The 16,964-nt window shown below is 35.9% G+C and overlaps 2 protein-coding genes across 2 annotated transcripts; both read right to left on the reverse strand.

Moving 5' to 3' along the window:
- Positions 1-1,451: 1,451 nt before the first annotated feature.
- Positions 1,452-4,388, reverse strand: LOC130088766 (uncharacterized). Its single transcript, XM_056255735.1, has 8 exons — positions 4,314-4,388; positions 3,980-4,054; positions 3,771-3,836; positions 3,609-3,671; positions 3,311-3,380; positions 2,393-2,839; positions 2,213-2,308; positions 1,452-2,100 (listed from the first exon to the last, which is right to left on the reverse strand). Exons 2-8 carry the CDS (start codon positions 4,052-4,054, stop codon positions 1,697-1,699), a joined length of 1,221 nt encoding a protein of 406 aa, XP_056111710.1. The 5' UTR covers positions 4,314-4,388; the 3' UTR covers positions 1,452-1,696.
- Positions 4,389-8,828: 4,440 nt separating this feature from the next.
- On the reverse strand, positions 8,829-16,642 carry pdk2a (pyruvate dehydrogenase kinase 2a). The gene is made up of 11 exons (XM_056255734.1): positions 16,406-16,642; positions 15,149-15,290; positions 14,415-14,486; positions 13,865-14,049; positions 13,686-13,775; positions 13,062-13,139; positions 12,773-12,849; positions 12,583-12,681; positions 11,993-12,103; positions 11,292-11,405; positions 8,829-9,405 (listed from the first exon to the last, which is right to left on the reverse strand). The coding sequence occupies exons 1-11, from the start codon at positions 16,521-16,523 to the stop codon at positions 9,262-9,264; spliced, it is 1,230 nt and encodes a 409-aa protein (XP_056111709.1). The 5' UTR covers positions 16,524-16,642; the 3' UTR covers positions 8,829-9,261.
- Between the last annotated feature and the right edge of the window lie 322 nt (positions 16,643-16,964).

The raw sequence follows: 16,964 nt of genomic DNA on the forward strand, positions 1-16,964 counted from the left end.
AACATCAGTCCCTTCTTCTTCTTTTTTTTTTTTTTGCTACTAGCAGTATACTTGTATTACGAAATCCCAAATTATCAATGCTCGGAATTCATACTATTCAGAAGTGAATATAGTTGATCGCTGAAACACAGATCAATAGACTTACAGTGAATGACGAAAATATTTATTTGTCACCAGCTAAAAACGTAAGCTAGCTAGGCTACTTGCCACTATTTGTGCTAGCTATAAAAGTAGGCTACTAAGCCTACTACTTGAATTCGTTTAAAGGAGTCAATTTTCCAGAGTTAACATTTTAATTATCAGTAATATGGAGGGACATTTGACTTTGAATTGTGCATAGTTTGAATTCTTTGAAGACTATTAGTCATCATCATCAGTGAGTTTCTAAATATCTCTGGAATGTCCGTCTGGCAATGGATAAACTGCCCAACAGTAGTTCTGCATAAAACTTCAGTTAATTACAACATATCTTACAATTGAACTAATAAGACCAAATGTACAGGTGATCACAGGTAAGCACAATGGTGGTTGACCATTTTTTGGTCTGCTAAAAAAAATGTTTTCATATGGTAAAACATGATTTTGGGCTGGCACGTGCTGTCACCGTGTTTGCGGTGACCTCGGGACACAAGAACGTGTTTAAGTTTAATGAGGACTGAGGATGGCTTCAGGTTGCTCTGTGCAGCTACTTGTGGCCCAGTGACATCTTCCCTGATTAAACACAATGAGAGAACTCTGCTGCCCCCATCTGTATCTCCAGGACACTGGGACAATGCTATTACCTATAGTTACATATAAGTAGTTTACCAACAATAGTTTACCAACAATAATAGTGTAAAAGAAAACAATGTTTGTTAAAACAATATATATATATATTTTTACATGTAATATTTTAAAGACTATTTATTTAAAATATATTTGTATATATATATATATATATAATGACAAAAAAGTTGTCTTTTTTCAAAATAGTCTTAGTCTCAAAAATGTGTCTCAGAGTAAGATTTGTCTCATTAGAAAACTGTTAATGGAATTATTTGCATTTGAGATTTTTTTAATATTTGAAACAAATATTGTTTTCTTTAATTTGCACTATTATTATTGTTGTTATAGTAGTCAACTATTTTGGTAAACTATTTTTAAAAAAACAATTAAATATCATTAGCAATATTAATATAAATAAATATATAAAATAATGACAAAACTTTTGGTTTAGTCTTCAATTCAGACGTTTTATGGCAAAGTATTTTTATAGAAAAAAAGCACTTATTAAAAGACACGCATTAAAAACTGTTAAATGAATAATAAAAAGCAATGAATAAACAGAACTATAGCAGGACATTTTTACCATTGTATAATATCATTGTATAAAGTCAAACCTAGTTAGTACTATTAAATTGGCCTCCATTTAAACTAAAAGGCCTGGTTTCACAGACAGGAATTAGATTAAACCAGGATTAGGCGTTAGTTTAATTGGGACATTTAAGTAGCTTTAATAAACGTGCCTTAGAAAAAAATCATTACTGGTGTGAATCTTGAGACAAAACAATGGCACTGACATATTTTAAGATATGTCAGTGCAAGTTACTTAAGGTTAAACCAGCTCAAACATGCATTTTAGTCTGGGACTTAAGCCTTGTCTGTGAAACCAGGGGTAAATGTTCATAGCTCTGCTCCAGTTGACTTTTACATTCTCTTAGATTTTTCTCACCATAAGTAATGAACCCCCAAAAGCGATGGTGTTGGATGCACTATTGGCCCAAGAGCGGCCACGATTATGGGTCACATAAACCGTAGCACCCTTGCGCAGAGTCGTCATATACGTAGAGAGATTCCCAACTGAGTTGGAGCCCTGAACATTACTATGGGACACAGCCACCCAGTAATTATTAACAACAAGCCATAGGTCAGTTTCCCCACTCCCCCCAGTCTGTGTGGAGAAGAAGAACTGATAGACGCCTGAAACAGGAGCTCTGAAGATCCCGGAGCGAGAGTCGAAAGCCTCGCCTTGATTCACATACACTTTCCTGTACACGATCTTGTTCACTTTTCCTGAGATGTTGCCCGGGTAGGTTGCAAAAAAATGGATGTTTGCTTTCACTACAGATCACAAGTAAAGAAAATGCTTCATTCAAAGGTAGATAATTGTAATTATAATAACAATAGTTCACAGCAATCATTTAATGATTAATAATGAAGAGAAATGACTCACCTCTCATTTGGTTTTTCTTACACAACCAGGTGATTTTGTCTCTGCTGACGCAAGACTCAGTTTTTTTGCATTTTCCACAGACAAGTGTGTTAATGTCTGAAAGGATGGTGTGCAACAGTCAATATATACACAATATTCTTTTCTTTTTTTTTCTTAAAGCCTGAGTGCATCACATCTTACCTGCACAATAAGCCAAATGGCAAGCTACCGGTTTGACAAACTTGTAGACGTAGTAGTTTCCCCGACATGCTTTGACTTGAATGGGAGGGGATTTGAACAAACAGCAGTTGTCTCTCCAGTTTCCACACACTTTGCGGGTGACCACTCCGTCTCGCACCCGGGGGTGACCTCCGACCAGCCACAGCGGAGCGTGCGTGCCACACATTTCTTTCCTCACGCACCTCTCAGGCATCTGGATGGTTTTCCCACGGTAGAAGAGACGGTACCAGCCCTTCCACTGGACACGATTGTCACAAGCAACATTCTTGGTGCTGTAGTTTGTAGCTCTCCAGGCTTGGTCCAACACGGTATAGTGAAAGCAGGGGTCGAGGTCTGCGCCACTGTCATCCTCACCGGAGCCTTCGACTCCATCTTCACCCTGGGTGAGGTACAGCAGGTGGCTGCTGCCTATAAAGACAAATATATATAGTCCTTTATAAAACACACCCGAACACATTTTCAACAAAAAAAAAAACAACCTTTTTTTAATGATGAGGATAGTATAATGTAAAAATAAAGTTGCTGCCTTCAATTTTTTAAATACAATCAACTTTGACGTTTAAGTCGTTTCAACTTAAATTACATTCAACTGGCTTAAAATGAGTTGAAAATTGCTTAACTTATTTTGATGAGTTAAAGCAATGTGAAAACAGATAACTTATTGATCATATCATTTTTTACAGTGTATATCTATCTATCTATCTATCTATCTATCTATCTATCTATCTATCTATCTATCTATCTATCTATCTATCTATCTATCTATCTATCTATCTATCTATCTATCTATCTATCTATCTATCTATCTATCTATCTATCTATCTATCTATCTATCTATTTTTTAAATAAACCAAAGAATACTTTATCAAAACAACTGACCAGTTTGTAGTGATGTCAAATTCATCTCCATGTCTGTATCAATAGGTTTCTGTGAACAGTACGGTAATGCCTACAACAAAACAAAATAGTTTATCTCACGTAGGATGAATTCTTATACTTCAGCCATATGTTTATATTGAGATGGTGCAATTATTCATGTTATATTTAATTTTTAACAACAGCTTAAATATTTTTGCAAGTCCAACTAGATCCAGTGAGACTGATTAGAATACTTTAGAATACTTTTTTATTTTTATTTAACCAGCAAAAAGACTGTAATTATCAACTTTAATATTACCTGGCTCAAGGCTTCTTGCTTTTGTTTCATTACTACTTGTTCATGTTTCAAGCTTTCCATCTCCTAAATAAATACACAGGTAAGAAAAATGATGTTTTATACCACTCTTCCTTTAGAAATTGAAACATTTAGGATACCAAATCACTTTAAAAGCACCACTACCTTATACACAACAGCGAGTTGCTCCTGCAAACGCTGGTCAACCATATTCCAAGCTCTGAATGTATACTGGAAGATATTGCAATGAAATAATGTGAAATGTAACATTTGCATAGTACTGCAGTTATAATGTGAGAAAATTGTAATGTAATGTTGTCTTATTTTATTCATAACATTAATTATATTAACCAATTTGATCATGCAGAACTTACTGAGATATCTCTGTTCTCAGTGTCAGCTGCACATACAACCAGTACCACAAACACTTGGATGCATAAGGAAAGCATCTAAAGGTTAAAACAAAACAAAAAGCTGCATTAGACTGTATTATTTATCTATACACATTTTTTTTTAATAAAAATAAATAATAATATGAAGTATATTTCTAATTTAAAAATGGATTTTCTATTAGGTTAATTTGCCTCAATCAAGAATGCAAACTCTTCGGATTTACAGGTAATTAAATTAAGTGATTTGGTTTAAGTGATCTATGTTTTTTTTTTTTTTTTTTTTTTTTTTTTGAAATTATAAACATTTGAAGCTTACCTTTTCACAAAGAGCAGATCTCTATGCGTTATGCAAGTCAACTATATAGGATAGAGTTTATATACTGCTACAGTGGGGTTGAACACTACAGCCCTGCAGAAGGAAGTTTCTGGTCAGACTTTCACACCAACCTTTTCTTACATGAAACTCTGGTGACACTGTTCACAAATAAGGTGCTAACATGCACATGAAAAGTAGCCACAGGCAGTTTTTGAAGCTCATGAGGTCAGCAGAAAATGTTGTGCAAAAATGTTTTGCATATATGCATGCAAAATATTATTAAAATTAATTCCTTGAAATAAGTTAAAATGAGTTCAACTTATTGGTAGAAATATGTGCAATGTTAACAAACAAAAACAAAGAAGAAAATGCATTAAAATATGTTTTGAAAGGAACAAGGTCAATTAAGGCTAGGCCAGTATTTTGACACTAAACCAAGTTTTCATTGTTTGAGCATTTGGAAAAGTTAATTAGCTTTTTGTGATCGACCAGGTTTTAGTCATGATTTACCAAGTTAGCAATTACTTACTCTCGTATTGCAATTTAACAAGTTATTTGACTGTTATAGATTTTGCCTTTTCAAGCATCATTCTGAAACCACATGACAAGTCACATGACATCATATTCACTAGTCTAGTGCTTATTATTGCCCAAGGTCATTAACTGAAAATAAAACTAAAATTAAAACCATAAAAAAAAAAAAAATTTGTTACCTGAATTCAAATAAAATATTTAAAAAACGTATTTTAATAAGTATAATCAATGTATTGTAAAACAATATATTGACATATTTTAAAAAAAACTTTTCAAAATGAAAAAAAAAACACACAACAAAACTACTTAAACTTTAACAGAAATTAAAATGAAAACAGAAAACATAAATATATAATCATTAATCAATAAATATATAATAAATATTAATATAAACTATAATAGAATCTCAATGATGCTAAAATGACACTGTGATATTGTCTTAGGATTTAAATTTTATTCTGTTGCATTTTGTTGTATAGCCTATTATTATGGCACATTTGCGTGTGTGTGTGTGTGTGTGTGTGTGTGTGTGTGTGTGTGTTGTGAGTACTGATGCTTTGGCAATATTGTATAAAACAAACATCCCAATAAAGTACTTACTTGTCATTGTAAAAACAAAATCAAACCGGTTTAATGAGTAAAATGGGAGTAATGTGTTTCACTGGTGTCTAATTATTGACAAAAGTCCTTCTGATTAAATTGCATCCAATCTTAACTCATCTGGGCATAATAATAGAATAGGGTCAACAGAACATTGTGTTTTGTTCTCATTCCTTAACTGCAGCAACACACCACAGACCATTTGGTAATATATTAAAATACTTGGCAGCAACCTCAGCTCTCACTGTCAACAGAGAAATGAGCCGTCGACTGTGTGATTAGATAAGACCAGTCCAGTCAGTACAATAGTCCACCCAGGAAAACAATGTTCATGTTTTGATGTGAAGCACAGGCCCTTTACATAAGCAGGAGACATCAGTAAACCGCCCTAGGGAATGACAGGCATGCTAGAAAGAGAACAGCCACCTGGACAATCCCATTACAGCCTGTTGTGAACTGTGATATGTTTGCATACATTACGCACCCCCCAACCCCACACATCTCCACTCACCCGCAGAGCAACACACTCCATCATTTATGGCCTTCTCTGAGGGCTGTACTTTTCCTATCATGGTTCCTGGAACCGCTCATTGCTATACCCGCACGTGACGTCTCTGTAGATTCTAGCACATGAGGGTTCAGTCTTTAACAGCTGCATAACAGGGCACTCTAAAGGGAAAGTCATCTGTTACGGTCTCTTTTTTAAAACTTAGATAATCATGCAGTCTTCTGCACCTGTCTGCATGGCGCTATAAATACGGTAGTGGCCAAAAGTGATGTCCAGCCTAGAAAAAAACACCCTTTTGTCCAATATTATTACAAATGTGTTAAAGATTTTGTAAGCATATTGTGTAAATGTGCTTGGATTCAATTGTGTTATGTGTGATAACGCAAAGAAACATGCCGAATTGTTCCGCACCATTTTTGGCCTAGCTGTCATACAAAGAAATTATGAACATGCCAAAAAAAAAAAGAAAAAAAAAAGGGAGAACCAACCAAATATTAATAGCTGATTATATTGTATCATCAACATATGCTTTCCGTGAGCTTTTTGTTTTTTTGGCATAGTAATGTAAAATTTGCTAATTAAAAAGTTGTTCCAAACCAAAATAACATTCCCTCAAATGGAATGTTTCAAATGTTTGTGTCCATACAATTAAAGTCATGTCCAAAACCACATCTGACTTTCATTGTATGGACAAAACATTGAGACATTTTTCAAAATATCTTCTTTTGTGTTTTATTGAAGAAAGAAAGTCATACAGGTTTACAATGACATGAGGGTGTGTAAAAGACTGTTCACACAAAAATAATAATAACCATAACTATATTAGCATCCATGTCACATATACGTTCAGATGATGAAAAGAAAGATTAAAAAAGGTTCCCAAACAAAGTATTCATTTATAAAACAAACTCAGATAATCCAATTGCAAGAAACATGCAACAAAGACACAAACAATAGCAGACACTGCAGTGAGCACAAAGAGGAACTTAAATACACAGTGATGATGAGACAATGACAAACAGCTGTGATAATTAATGAGTGTCCATGACAACTAAAGACTGGCGGGAAACTATAGGAACAAAAAACAAACAAACATAGGAAACAGGTATCTGACGAATGCAAACTAAAAGTCCACGAAAACGACACCAAACACACAGATCGTGACAGACCAACAGACGATAACGTTCTGTTTATTATATTCAACTTTTAGTGTATTATATAGAGCTTAAGTCAAGAGGATTAGTTTGCTGTTTTTATTTGTTGGTAAACTATAACTTTAAATATGGGAGCCCATTTCAGCCACATGAGAAAAAAGTGCTTTGTTCATAATTATGATTTACCAAAGCATGTTTTTTTTAGGTGGCGGAAATTGGTTTCCATACTTAAGGGTCCATATATTAGTGCCTAAAAATATGTGTTAGTTCCATTTTTAAGGTTTCTGTCTCAGTGCCAAGCTGCTGTATCCCATTTTCTGTAAGTTACTACTTTATCTGAGAGTGTGGAGATGTGAGACATGACAAAAAAAACACACCACTCAAACATACTGAATATGTGCAGAAGCTAGCTATGATTGCTCAAAAATGAAAAGTAATTAGAAAGGTTATCACATTGATTTATTGTTTACCAAGGCCTAACACATTCCAGAGGCTCCTGCATGTAAACAAGCTATCCTCATATGGAGTACCTCATAGCATGTGCTTTATGGTATGTGATGTATTGTAAGAGGAGCACTTGTTTATCAAGCAGTTAATCCATCAAGAACACAGTCTCTACGGACACGAAATGATCCTGACGTTATTTTCACATTTAGCAGGAACTAATTTTGTTCTATCACTGCACATCTGATTTGCTAAGTCCGTTGTTTCTTCCGTACTTCTTGTTCCATTCATGCCAACTCACTTTCCATGCAACCTCTGACCTTAAAAGGTATGTTGTTTACTATGAAATTTAACCTCTGCCTTACTGGGCAAAGGATCAATGTGTGTAGTATCTCGATCCACACCTGTCAATCATCTTTGTCCTCTCTATAATCCACCCTTGCGCTAATAAAACCATCAATAGAGTTCAGAGTACTTGTTGACTCATAAATGACTCCCATAAACAACATAAGTGACAAAAATTGTTTATTTAAATTCTATACTCATCATTTGCTTTAGATGGAAAACATATTACAAAAATAAAGTTTAGATTTTCTGGAATAACACGACAAAAACATAAATACACAAAATATGGTCCTTACATGTAAGGTTACATGGTGCAAGTTCAAAGCAGATGGTTGATTTAATACAGTAGGCATGCTCTCAATAGAGCAGTCTTAAAATTAGAAGCTCTGATTTCATGCTGTATAATATACGCAGAGAACCACAAATCTGAAAAAGGCAACAGCTGAGTGAAGGTCTTAGAGTTGACAAACTATCTTCAGTCGATGAGGTATCTAAAATGCTTCAGCATGTTTAAGAATAAACATGCACAAAACACTGTGTTTGAAATGCTCGGTGCATTTCAGTTGTAAGTGTTTCAAGTTTAAATCAATGAGATAATTGGTACATTCCAACTGATCCCCTTCTAGCGCCTTCAACTCAAGTGTGAAGAAAATACTAGGGGACATATATTTGGCCACACACTAGTACAGATACAATTATGGCCTCTATGATCTCTTTCTCTCAGCGTTTGGCCATTCTGAGTATGAACACTCCTACATTCAGCAATCAAACTCATTTAATTACAAGTGTTCTTTGATTTCAGCATTACTATTGCAGTGCAACATGTTCTTCTAGCACACTCTTACATAAATGACACATCATAGGTTGCATATGGATTTTAATCACCCAATCTTGGCCCTTAATCTTTGATTTTATGTGCTTTTAAGTTCCTTGGCATAAGCCTGTTGTCACTTTCTGGTTCCAATAACTAGTCTAGACGGCCCTTGTCTGCTAACGCAGGCTTCAGAAAGTAAATTGACCGTCTGGCTCACTTTTCCACACTGGAACGTCCACTAAACAGTCTTCCAATAAAGGATTATCTTGGCACTTTGTTCCACTTCATATGAGTTAGTATGGTCTGCAGGTAACACTGTGACAAAGCCTAGTTTCTCAAATAAAAAAATGATATGATAAAGTCATGGTGGTGGTGCAGAGGAAAACCATTGCATGCAACAACTACGGTATTGCTGTGAGACTACACGCGGCTTCACGGTGAGTGGAGACTTGGGGCTCTGCCATGTGGACACCATGTCCTTTCCCATTCACTCATGTCAGAAGGTCAGAGAACTGTCCTATTTCCTTCCTGGAGGCTTCATGCTTCTTTTCACTTGGCCAGTCTGAACCTGGCCAGGTCCAGTGGCTCTCGACTGGGAACGCACCAGTCATCTGCCCCCTGCGTGACCTCGTAGTTCCGTCGAGCTGTCTTATTAAACACGGGGAGCCTTTCGACTGAGTCGGTGGATAAAGCCTGAGGGAAAAACATTATGTAATCTGTTAGAACACAACACAAAGTATTCTAAGTACTCTCATTTACAACAAGTTCCTAGCATTTTTAAACACGTTCCAAAGACTTTAAAGCAGGGGTGTCAAACTCAGTTCCTTGGGCACTTTCATTCATAAATCCTTTCCTGTGGCCTCATGGGATAGTAAAGTGTCAATCAAATGCACACTCCAGAATCTCTGCGGAAGTAGTAGGTTATCCGGGTACATTTTTACCTACTCTTTTGGCGAACTGTTTTCAACATACTATAAAGCAGGGAAGTATTTGATTTTGGACACAGCCCCAAAAACTTCCAGGCAGGTGTTTTGGAGCTAGTTGGAGCTAAACTCTTTAGGACAGGTGTGGAGTTTGACACATGTGCTTTAAAGGGATAGTTCCAAATCTGTCAATAGTATCGTTCCAAACCTGTCAACATTGAACCCCATTGATTTTTAAAGGTGCAATGTGTAATATTTCTGAGGATCTATTGACAGAAATGCAATTTAAGATCCATAACTATGTGTTCAGTGGTGTATAAAGACCTTACTCAATGAACCGTAATGTTTTTAATACCTTAGAATGAGACATTTATATCTACATAACCGTGGGCACCCCCTTCTATGAAGGTCGACATATTGTGACGTCATGTTTCTACCGTAGCCGACAGCGAACAAACAGCGGTACAGAGTCTGTTTCGTTCATACCTTGAAAGAGAAGCAGCAGAAAGCTAGAAGCTATCCATAGACACCGTGAGTAGTGACTTTTCCCTTGTCAGTGGTGTAAAATATGTAGTATTTATAAATGATGACGATTGGCTGAGGTAGAGTAAAATGTCATTGTAAGCCAATCAGAGGTAGAGTTGGGCGGGTGTTCGAAAGCACGCATAGTAGTGATGGGCATTCGGCTCTTTTGACTCAGCTCACTGAAAAGAGCCGGCTCTTTTGGCTCACAAACGGCTCTTTAAATGACTTTGACTATAATATTTCAATTTTTATTACATAGTTATTTAACTTCTATAGGCTAAATTTGTAAAAAATAAAGTCGGCTCTTCAGATATGCGAGCCAGCTCCCGACGTTCACCTAAAAGAGCCGGCTCTTAGAGTCGATCGGCTCATTCGTGAATCGCGAACGGCCCATCAAAGGCTCATTCGCGAACGAGTCGATCCATTATCACTAACGCTCATTCACGAATGACCCATCATCACTAACGGCTAACGCTCATGAATTGCGAACGACCCATCATAACGCATAGTCGGACAGGGTAGAGGTGGGGCACATTTGAGCATTTAAAATGTAATTTTACTTGAAAGTAACGCAATAGTTACTTTCTTAAGTAACTAGTTACTTTTAAAATTTGTAACTGAGTAACTAATTTAGTTACTTTTTGGAAGAAGTAACTAGTAACTGTAACTAATTACTTTTTAAAAGTAACTTGCCAAACACTGATTAAGACCCTTGATCCTCACCTGACTATGGCTTTGTAAACTTTATCCATGATGTGGTTTATAATGGACTGTGGTTCAGAAACTTGGCTTACTCTGGCTATTCTCTGCTGTCTCAGACGACGATGTTACCGTAGCTTCTTCGAAAGGGAGGGGTGAGCAGTGGGCTGAGCCATTAGTGCAACTCGCAACCGAACCGCTAGATGCCGCTAAATCTACACACTGCACCTTTAATTGCATGGACAAAATCAGTTGAAACATTCTTTAAACTATCTTTAAAATTTGTGTCCAACTGAAGAAATAAAGTCATACAGGTTTGGAGCTCCACAAATAATGGAATGACGTAAATAATGACCTAATTTTCATTTTCTGAAAATGGACCGAATTTTCAATTTTAGGTGAACTATTCCTTTAAGAAGGTTTTAAATGTACCTTCAGGTGAATGACCGCATCAGTACCATGGCCCTCCATAGAGTAGAGCTGGAGGTCACCCTGGAAGTACTTGGCATAAAGTCGAGAAATGGGCAACCCATAACCAAACCCAGCCTGTGGACAAAAGGTGGATAATATTATAAAGAAGCAGTGTTATTTTTACTTTGATACTTTTTTAGTTTTATTTATATTTTGCATTATGTTTTCATTTGTATATTTTCCGCTTTCATTTTCATTTTAGTTAATGTTTTAGTAATTGTGTTGTGTTTTTTGTCATTTATATTAGTTTTTTTATTAATATGTCTGTATAGTTTTTATACACTTTTATTTTAGTATTAGTTTCAGTTATTTTAGTACATGAAGTTAAACTGAAAGAAAATGAGAAATGTTGCTTTGGAAAGCTGAAATGAAATGAAATGTTTTATTTCAGCTAATGCTTATTTTAATTCAGGTAACATGCATATTTTTTTTAGCTTTAGTTAAAGGAGTAGGCCTAGTTCACTTAAAAATGAAAATTCCGTCATCATTTACTCACCCTCAAATTGCTGCAAACAACTTGTTGCAGGGTGAGTAAATTATGACAGAATTTTCATTTTTAAGTGAACTACTCCATTAACTATAATAACTCTGTGAAGAGGACCGTTTAAATGATATATCTTGCAATCTATTTGTATTTTATGTATAATGCGGTGAAGTCTCACCAGGGGAGCCATTTGTTTCTCATCCATCTGGGGTGTTGGTGCTGTGGAGTACATGTAACTGAAGAGATTCTCCATCTTTCTGAATGGAACTCCACCACCTCGGTCACTTGTCTACAAAGACAAAGAAGACATTGTTATAATAAAAACTAGAAAAAAAAGGAGAAAAATAATGAGAGAGTGAATTAGGGCACAGAGAGAAAAAAACTGGGCTAACAGTGAGAGGGAGATGCAAGACCGACAGACGGGCACTGGCCGTGACTTTGACCCCTGAACACAACTGTTTAGCAAGTGAATGACTCAAATCAGCATTGTCAAGGTGACTAAACAACAAGGTCAGTCAGCTCTCATGTACTGTGTTATGCAACAGCAGGTGTTTTACTGATAGGATAATGACTGATGGCTTCAGTTACATCACACTACAATCAATAAGGTGTCAGTGAACTGACAAATCCTATGAACTTTTTCTGAGTTTAACACATGAATGAGAATTTATTGGAAAATGTGCATAATTGACATGAAAATGTCTAACCTTTTTTATTATTATTATTATTTGTCTACAACAAATTATGCTTGTTCAAATTAAAAATCACCTTGATAGTGAGGTCCTCTCCTCCTATGGCCACCATGACTTCAATGGGTGGAAGATTACTGCCTTCTTTATGGTTCTCAATGGTCGCCCTCATTGCATTCTGAGGAAGAAACCATGTCGTCATGACAACATTCAGATCTTACGTAAACAGCATTGTTTCAGGGCAGAATATGAGATGGGCTACAGCTCACCTTGAACAGTTCAAATAGCATATGGTACAGATGGGAAGGCACATACACAATGCTGATAGGCTGGTTCCTGTTGTTAGCTGTAAAAGGAAGAACAGTCAGTGTCAATATTGTCTATAGCTGCTAAAACATCTATTATAACAGCTTAGCTCTAAGCTATTATGCATGAAACAAATACTGTAGAACCAATATGGAATACATTTAGATATTAAATACAAATATAGATTTAAATATATACTGTGATTTTACATGGTATTTAACATGAACATTAATGATATTTATCTGATCTTACTGTTGAGTTCCTGAAGTACCAGGTCAGGTGAGCAGAGGTAGTACTGATAACACAGCATCTTGGCACTTTCATATGCATCTACATGAAAAATGTGTTGAGACAATATATTTTAGATACATATAAGTGTTCGTGTATTGACTAAACAGATGGGTCACTGATTTTAAATGGTTTGTTAACCCAAAAATGAAACTTCTGTCAACAACTACCCACCCTCATCTTCACAACACAAATCTTTTTAATGAAATCTGAGAGCTTTCTGTCGCTCCATTGGCAGCAAAGCAAATACCACTTTGACGATTCAAAAAATTTGTAAAGAGATTGTAAAACTAATCAATATGAATTGAGCGGTTTAGTCCAAATTTTCTGAAGAGACAAGGTCGCTTTATATGACGAACAGATTGAATTTAGACTTGTATTCACATATATTATGGTGTGGTAGTTGCGTAGGCTGTCAATGGAGGGACAGAAATTCAGAATTTCATTTAAAATATCTTCATTTGTGTTTCAAAAATGACCTTAAGTCTTACAGATTTGGAATAAGGGTGAGTAATTGATGATTTTTTTATACAATCACCCACTCATACATGTTTGTGGATTTTATCAGATAGATTTTTCACACTATACCTTTAACAACGTCTGCCACCTGACAATGAGGGTCTATACTGCCAATGGTATTGGGGTGAACTGGATTTGTGGCTCCATCAAATACAAGAGCTGAAAAATCAGAGAAAATAACATAAATACAAGGAATTTAAGAAGCACTGATGCTCAGAGGTATTATTTGGCCTTAATATCGTGCTTACTGTGCTGGTTTATGAGCATTCTGATGGATATCCGGCTCAAGTAGAGACGATCCAGGAAATACTCAATATTCTGATTAGTGACTGGATCTTGACCAAATACTTCTTTATATTCAATCACACCTTGGGCCATAGTGGGTACAACATCATTGTGCCTGTTTCGGATGTTGACCAGAGCATCCACAAACCTGTGTGCAGAGTCAAGAGTGTTAAAATGTGCAATGAACAAGGAAAGAAATACGAAGTGTACATACTTAGTTTGACAACAAAGCATATTTTTATGACCAAAATAATTTTCAGGACAATAATTAGACAATCCTTTCAATTCTTTCTCGATATAATGCATTTTTTTTACTTAACATAAAACACCCTGATGCATTATAATCATGAGAAGTTTTGTAGGAAAATGTGCTTAATTGCCATGAAAATAATGGCAAACAATGCAAAAATCTTGATGGTGGTTAAACATGCTTCTAAATATAATTTCTTGTTTTTCTTTTGATTTTGAGGCCAATAAGATTTAATTTCTTTAATTTAATTAATTTCAACTTACTCTTCTAACACACTGTGGTCATCTGGACTTTTCTCCAGGAATTCCAAGATCTCCATCAAACTCTGAGTATACCTTAGAACACAAAAAAGCAATATGATTTGAATGTATGCCAATAAATGCAATAAAAAAAAACTTTGGGAAACAAGCTTGTTCAGAGACTCTTCTGCTAACTTCTTTGCAGAATCTTTGTGACATCATGTAGGCCTATATTTAGTTCATTTAAGGAAATTATAATTAATACAAACTGCAAATCTGAGATTTCAGTTAAGATGTGCGATAAACGTATTGCACTAAACGGATGCAATTCACAGAAACATTGACCAAATATCTGTGGAAAAACAACCGTTTAACAGTTGCATACCATGCATATTAATGGCAGGCTGTTTTGTTTTTGCTATTCCTAAGTTTACACTCTTCCTGAAAGGAAAAACAAGGGTAAGTTTGACGCGTTAAAGCACGAGGTAGTGAAAGTGGGACAAAGTTTACAGTCCCTTCTTGAAGAAGTGTAGCTCCCACACCCTGACGTAGAATGTGGGACAAAGTTCACGTGCTCTACTACGTCACACAACTCAGAATTTGGCCTAGTCTCAAGTAACGTTAGACCGCGGTGTTTTCGTATCATACTAAAAATAAACAACACGTCTCTGGTAATCTAATCGTCTTTTAAACAATCCGTCGTTTCTACAACAATACTTGGTAGATCCGTGTATACAGTAAAATGTTGTATAACTCACCAACTGTGAACCATTTGTACAGAAGGTGTGGTAAGTAATCTTTTGGGGAGCAAGTTGATTTCTTTCATGATGTTTGACAGTCGTACGGGCAGCTCTTGTCTCAGGAAAGCAAAAGACGTTTTCTCACATGCGTTCGTGGAACCTGGACAAATACAACATGTAAAAACAATATATGTTTGGCACGCTGGACACAGACGCTGCTACACAATTGTCATAAATACAGTATGAATGGTATTAGTTCGGGACTGAAATGTATGCACGTTGCTCATAATGCAATTAAACAGTCGATAAGACGCATATATTCGTAAACATGGCAGTGGTGCAAGGCAAAGCCAACAGCAGTTAAATGATGCAACCAACAACCAGTATGAACAACAGTAGTGATGTGAACATTCCCGATTACCGCGAATCGGATCTTTTGAATAGTTCGTTTCAAAGAACCGGTTCAGAAAATAGATTGAGCCACTACGTCATCGCGTTTTCTCCGAGGTGCTTTAAAACTTTCAAATAAAACATTATGTTGGAAAAAATGCATTTTAAATTAAATGCAATTTAATTTATTGATGTCCAGTTCAGTTTGTTTCAGCCATTCATCTCCTAAAACATAAACGTAAACATTACTAAAAAAAATTTACATCTCCTACCTGAATTGTTTGAGTGTTTTAATAAAATGTTACTTATTAAAAACGGCTAAAGAAAAATATTAATAAAGAAAAATATGATCACGTCGAAAAAAAATTCAAGTAGGCTACGTTTTATTTTGCATTTTTGCTATTCTTAAAGTAATTTGGCTTTCAACCCATCAGTCCTTGATTCACTCCAAAATACTCTTACTATCCCAAGTTTAATTTCAAATCAGGGAGTTGATGATTCAGTCAGATTTGTAAATGTATCGTTCAGTCATTTTCGTAAACAAATTCAGACTGATTCTGTGAGCCGAGTCAGCGGATTCACTGAAAAGATCCGAATCAAAAGAACAATTTGTTCCCGAATCTCATAGCTACAGCTGGTAGAGCAGTATCAAATAATTTCTGCATCAGGTAGATGTAAATTGCACGAGCGACTACATAATCATGCACATAATCATGAACATAGTGCATAATAATAATGCCATGATAAAACTGCCTGTTCTGCGACTACACGAGCACTTCCATTGGCAATAGACAGCGCCTATATACTCAGGCTATAAAGGTATTTCTTGTCAATCTAGGGATACAAATGATTTCATACACGAGCAAATAACACAAAAGCACTCACCAAAATCGAGAAACTGTTTCATGGAAAGTGGAGAAGGTGAAAATTTGGAGAAGTGTTCGATGTGATGAGGCACATTGGCCAAAGCAGCATTCTTCATTATAAACCTGACGAACTTCATTTCGATGATTGGTTTGAAACTGAGATATACCAGATATAGCAGCTGCAGAGATCCAGTTTTATCAATAGCTATGATGTTTATAATGCATGTACTGCCCTGTATATGACGGTCTAGGTCGGCAGCTGTTCTCCCAAGAACACTCAACAGCCAATCAGAGACCGCGTTTCCTATTACTACTCCAGATCCGTCCAATAGCATGTGTGGAGGCTTAAATAAGCATTCAGTGAGGACATAAACACAGGCAACATAGTCCTCGACCACTGTGTTGTTTGCGTCCTGAAGAAGAAGCACGTCTGTTCTTTACATCATAAACTGTAATGATCATAATGAAAACAATTCAAGCTAAATTAATATGCTTATCAGAATCTTAGGTAGCTGCTTGCGTTAACAATAATGTAGGCTACCTTATTAATTTTAGCACAATGTAAAACATTCCTTTCG

The sequence above is a fragment of the Rhinichthys klamathensis genome, unplaced genomic scaffold (genome assembly GCF_029890125.1).
Source record: "Rhinichthys klamathensis goyatoka isolate OS25496 unplaced genomic scaffold, OSU_Roscu_1.1 h1tg000121l_1, whole genome shotgun sequence".
Lineage (NCBI taxonomy): Eukaryota > Metazoa > Chordata > Actinopteri > Cypriniformes > Leuciscidae > Rhinichthys > Rhinichthys klamathensis.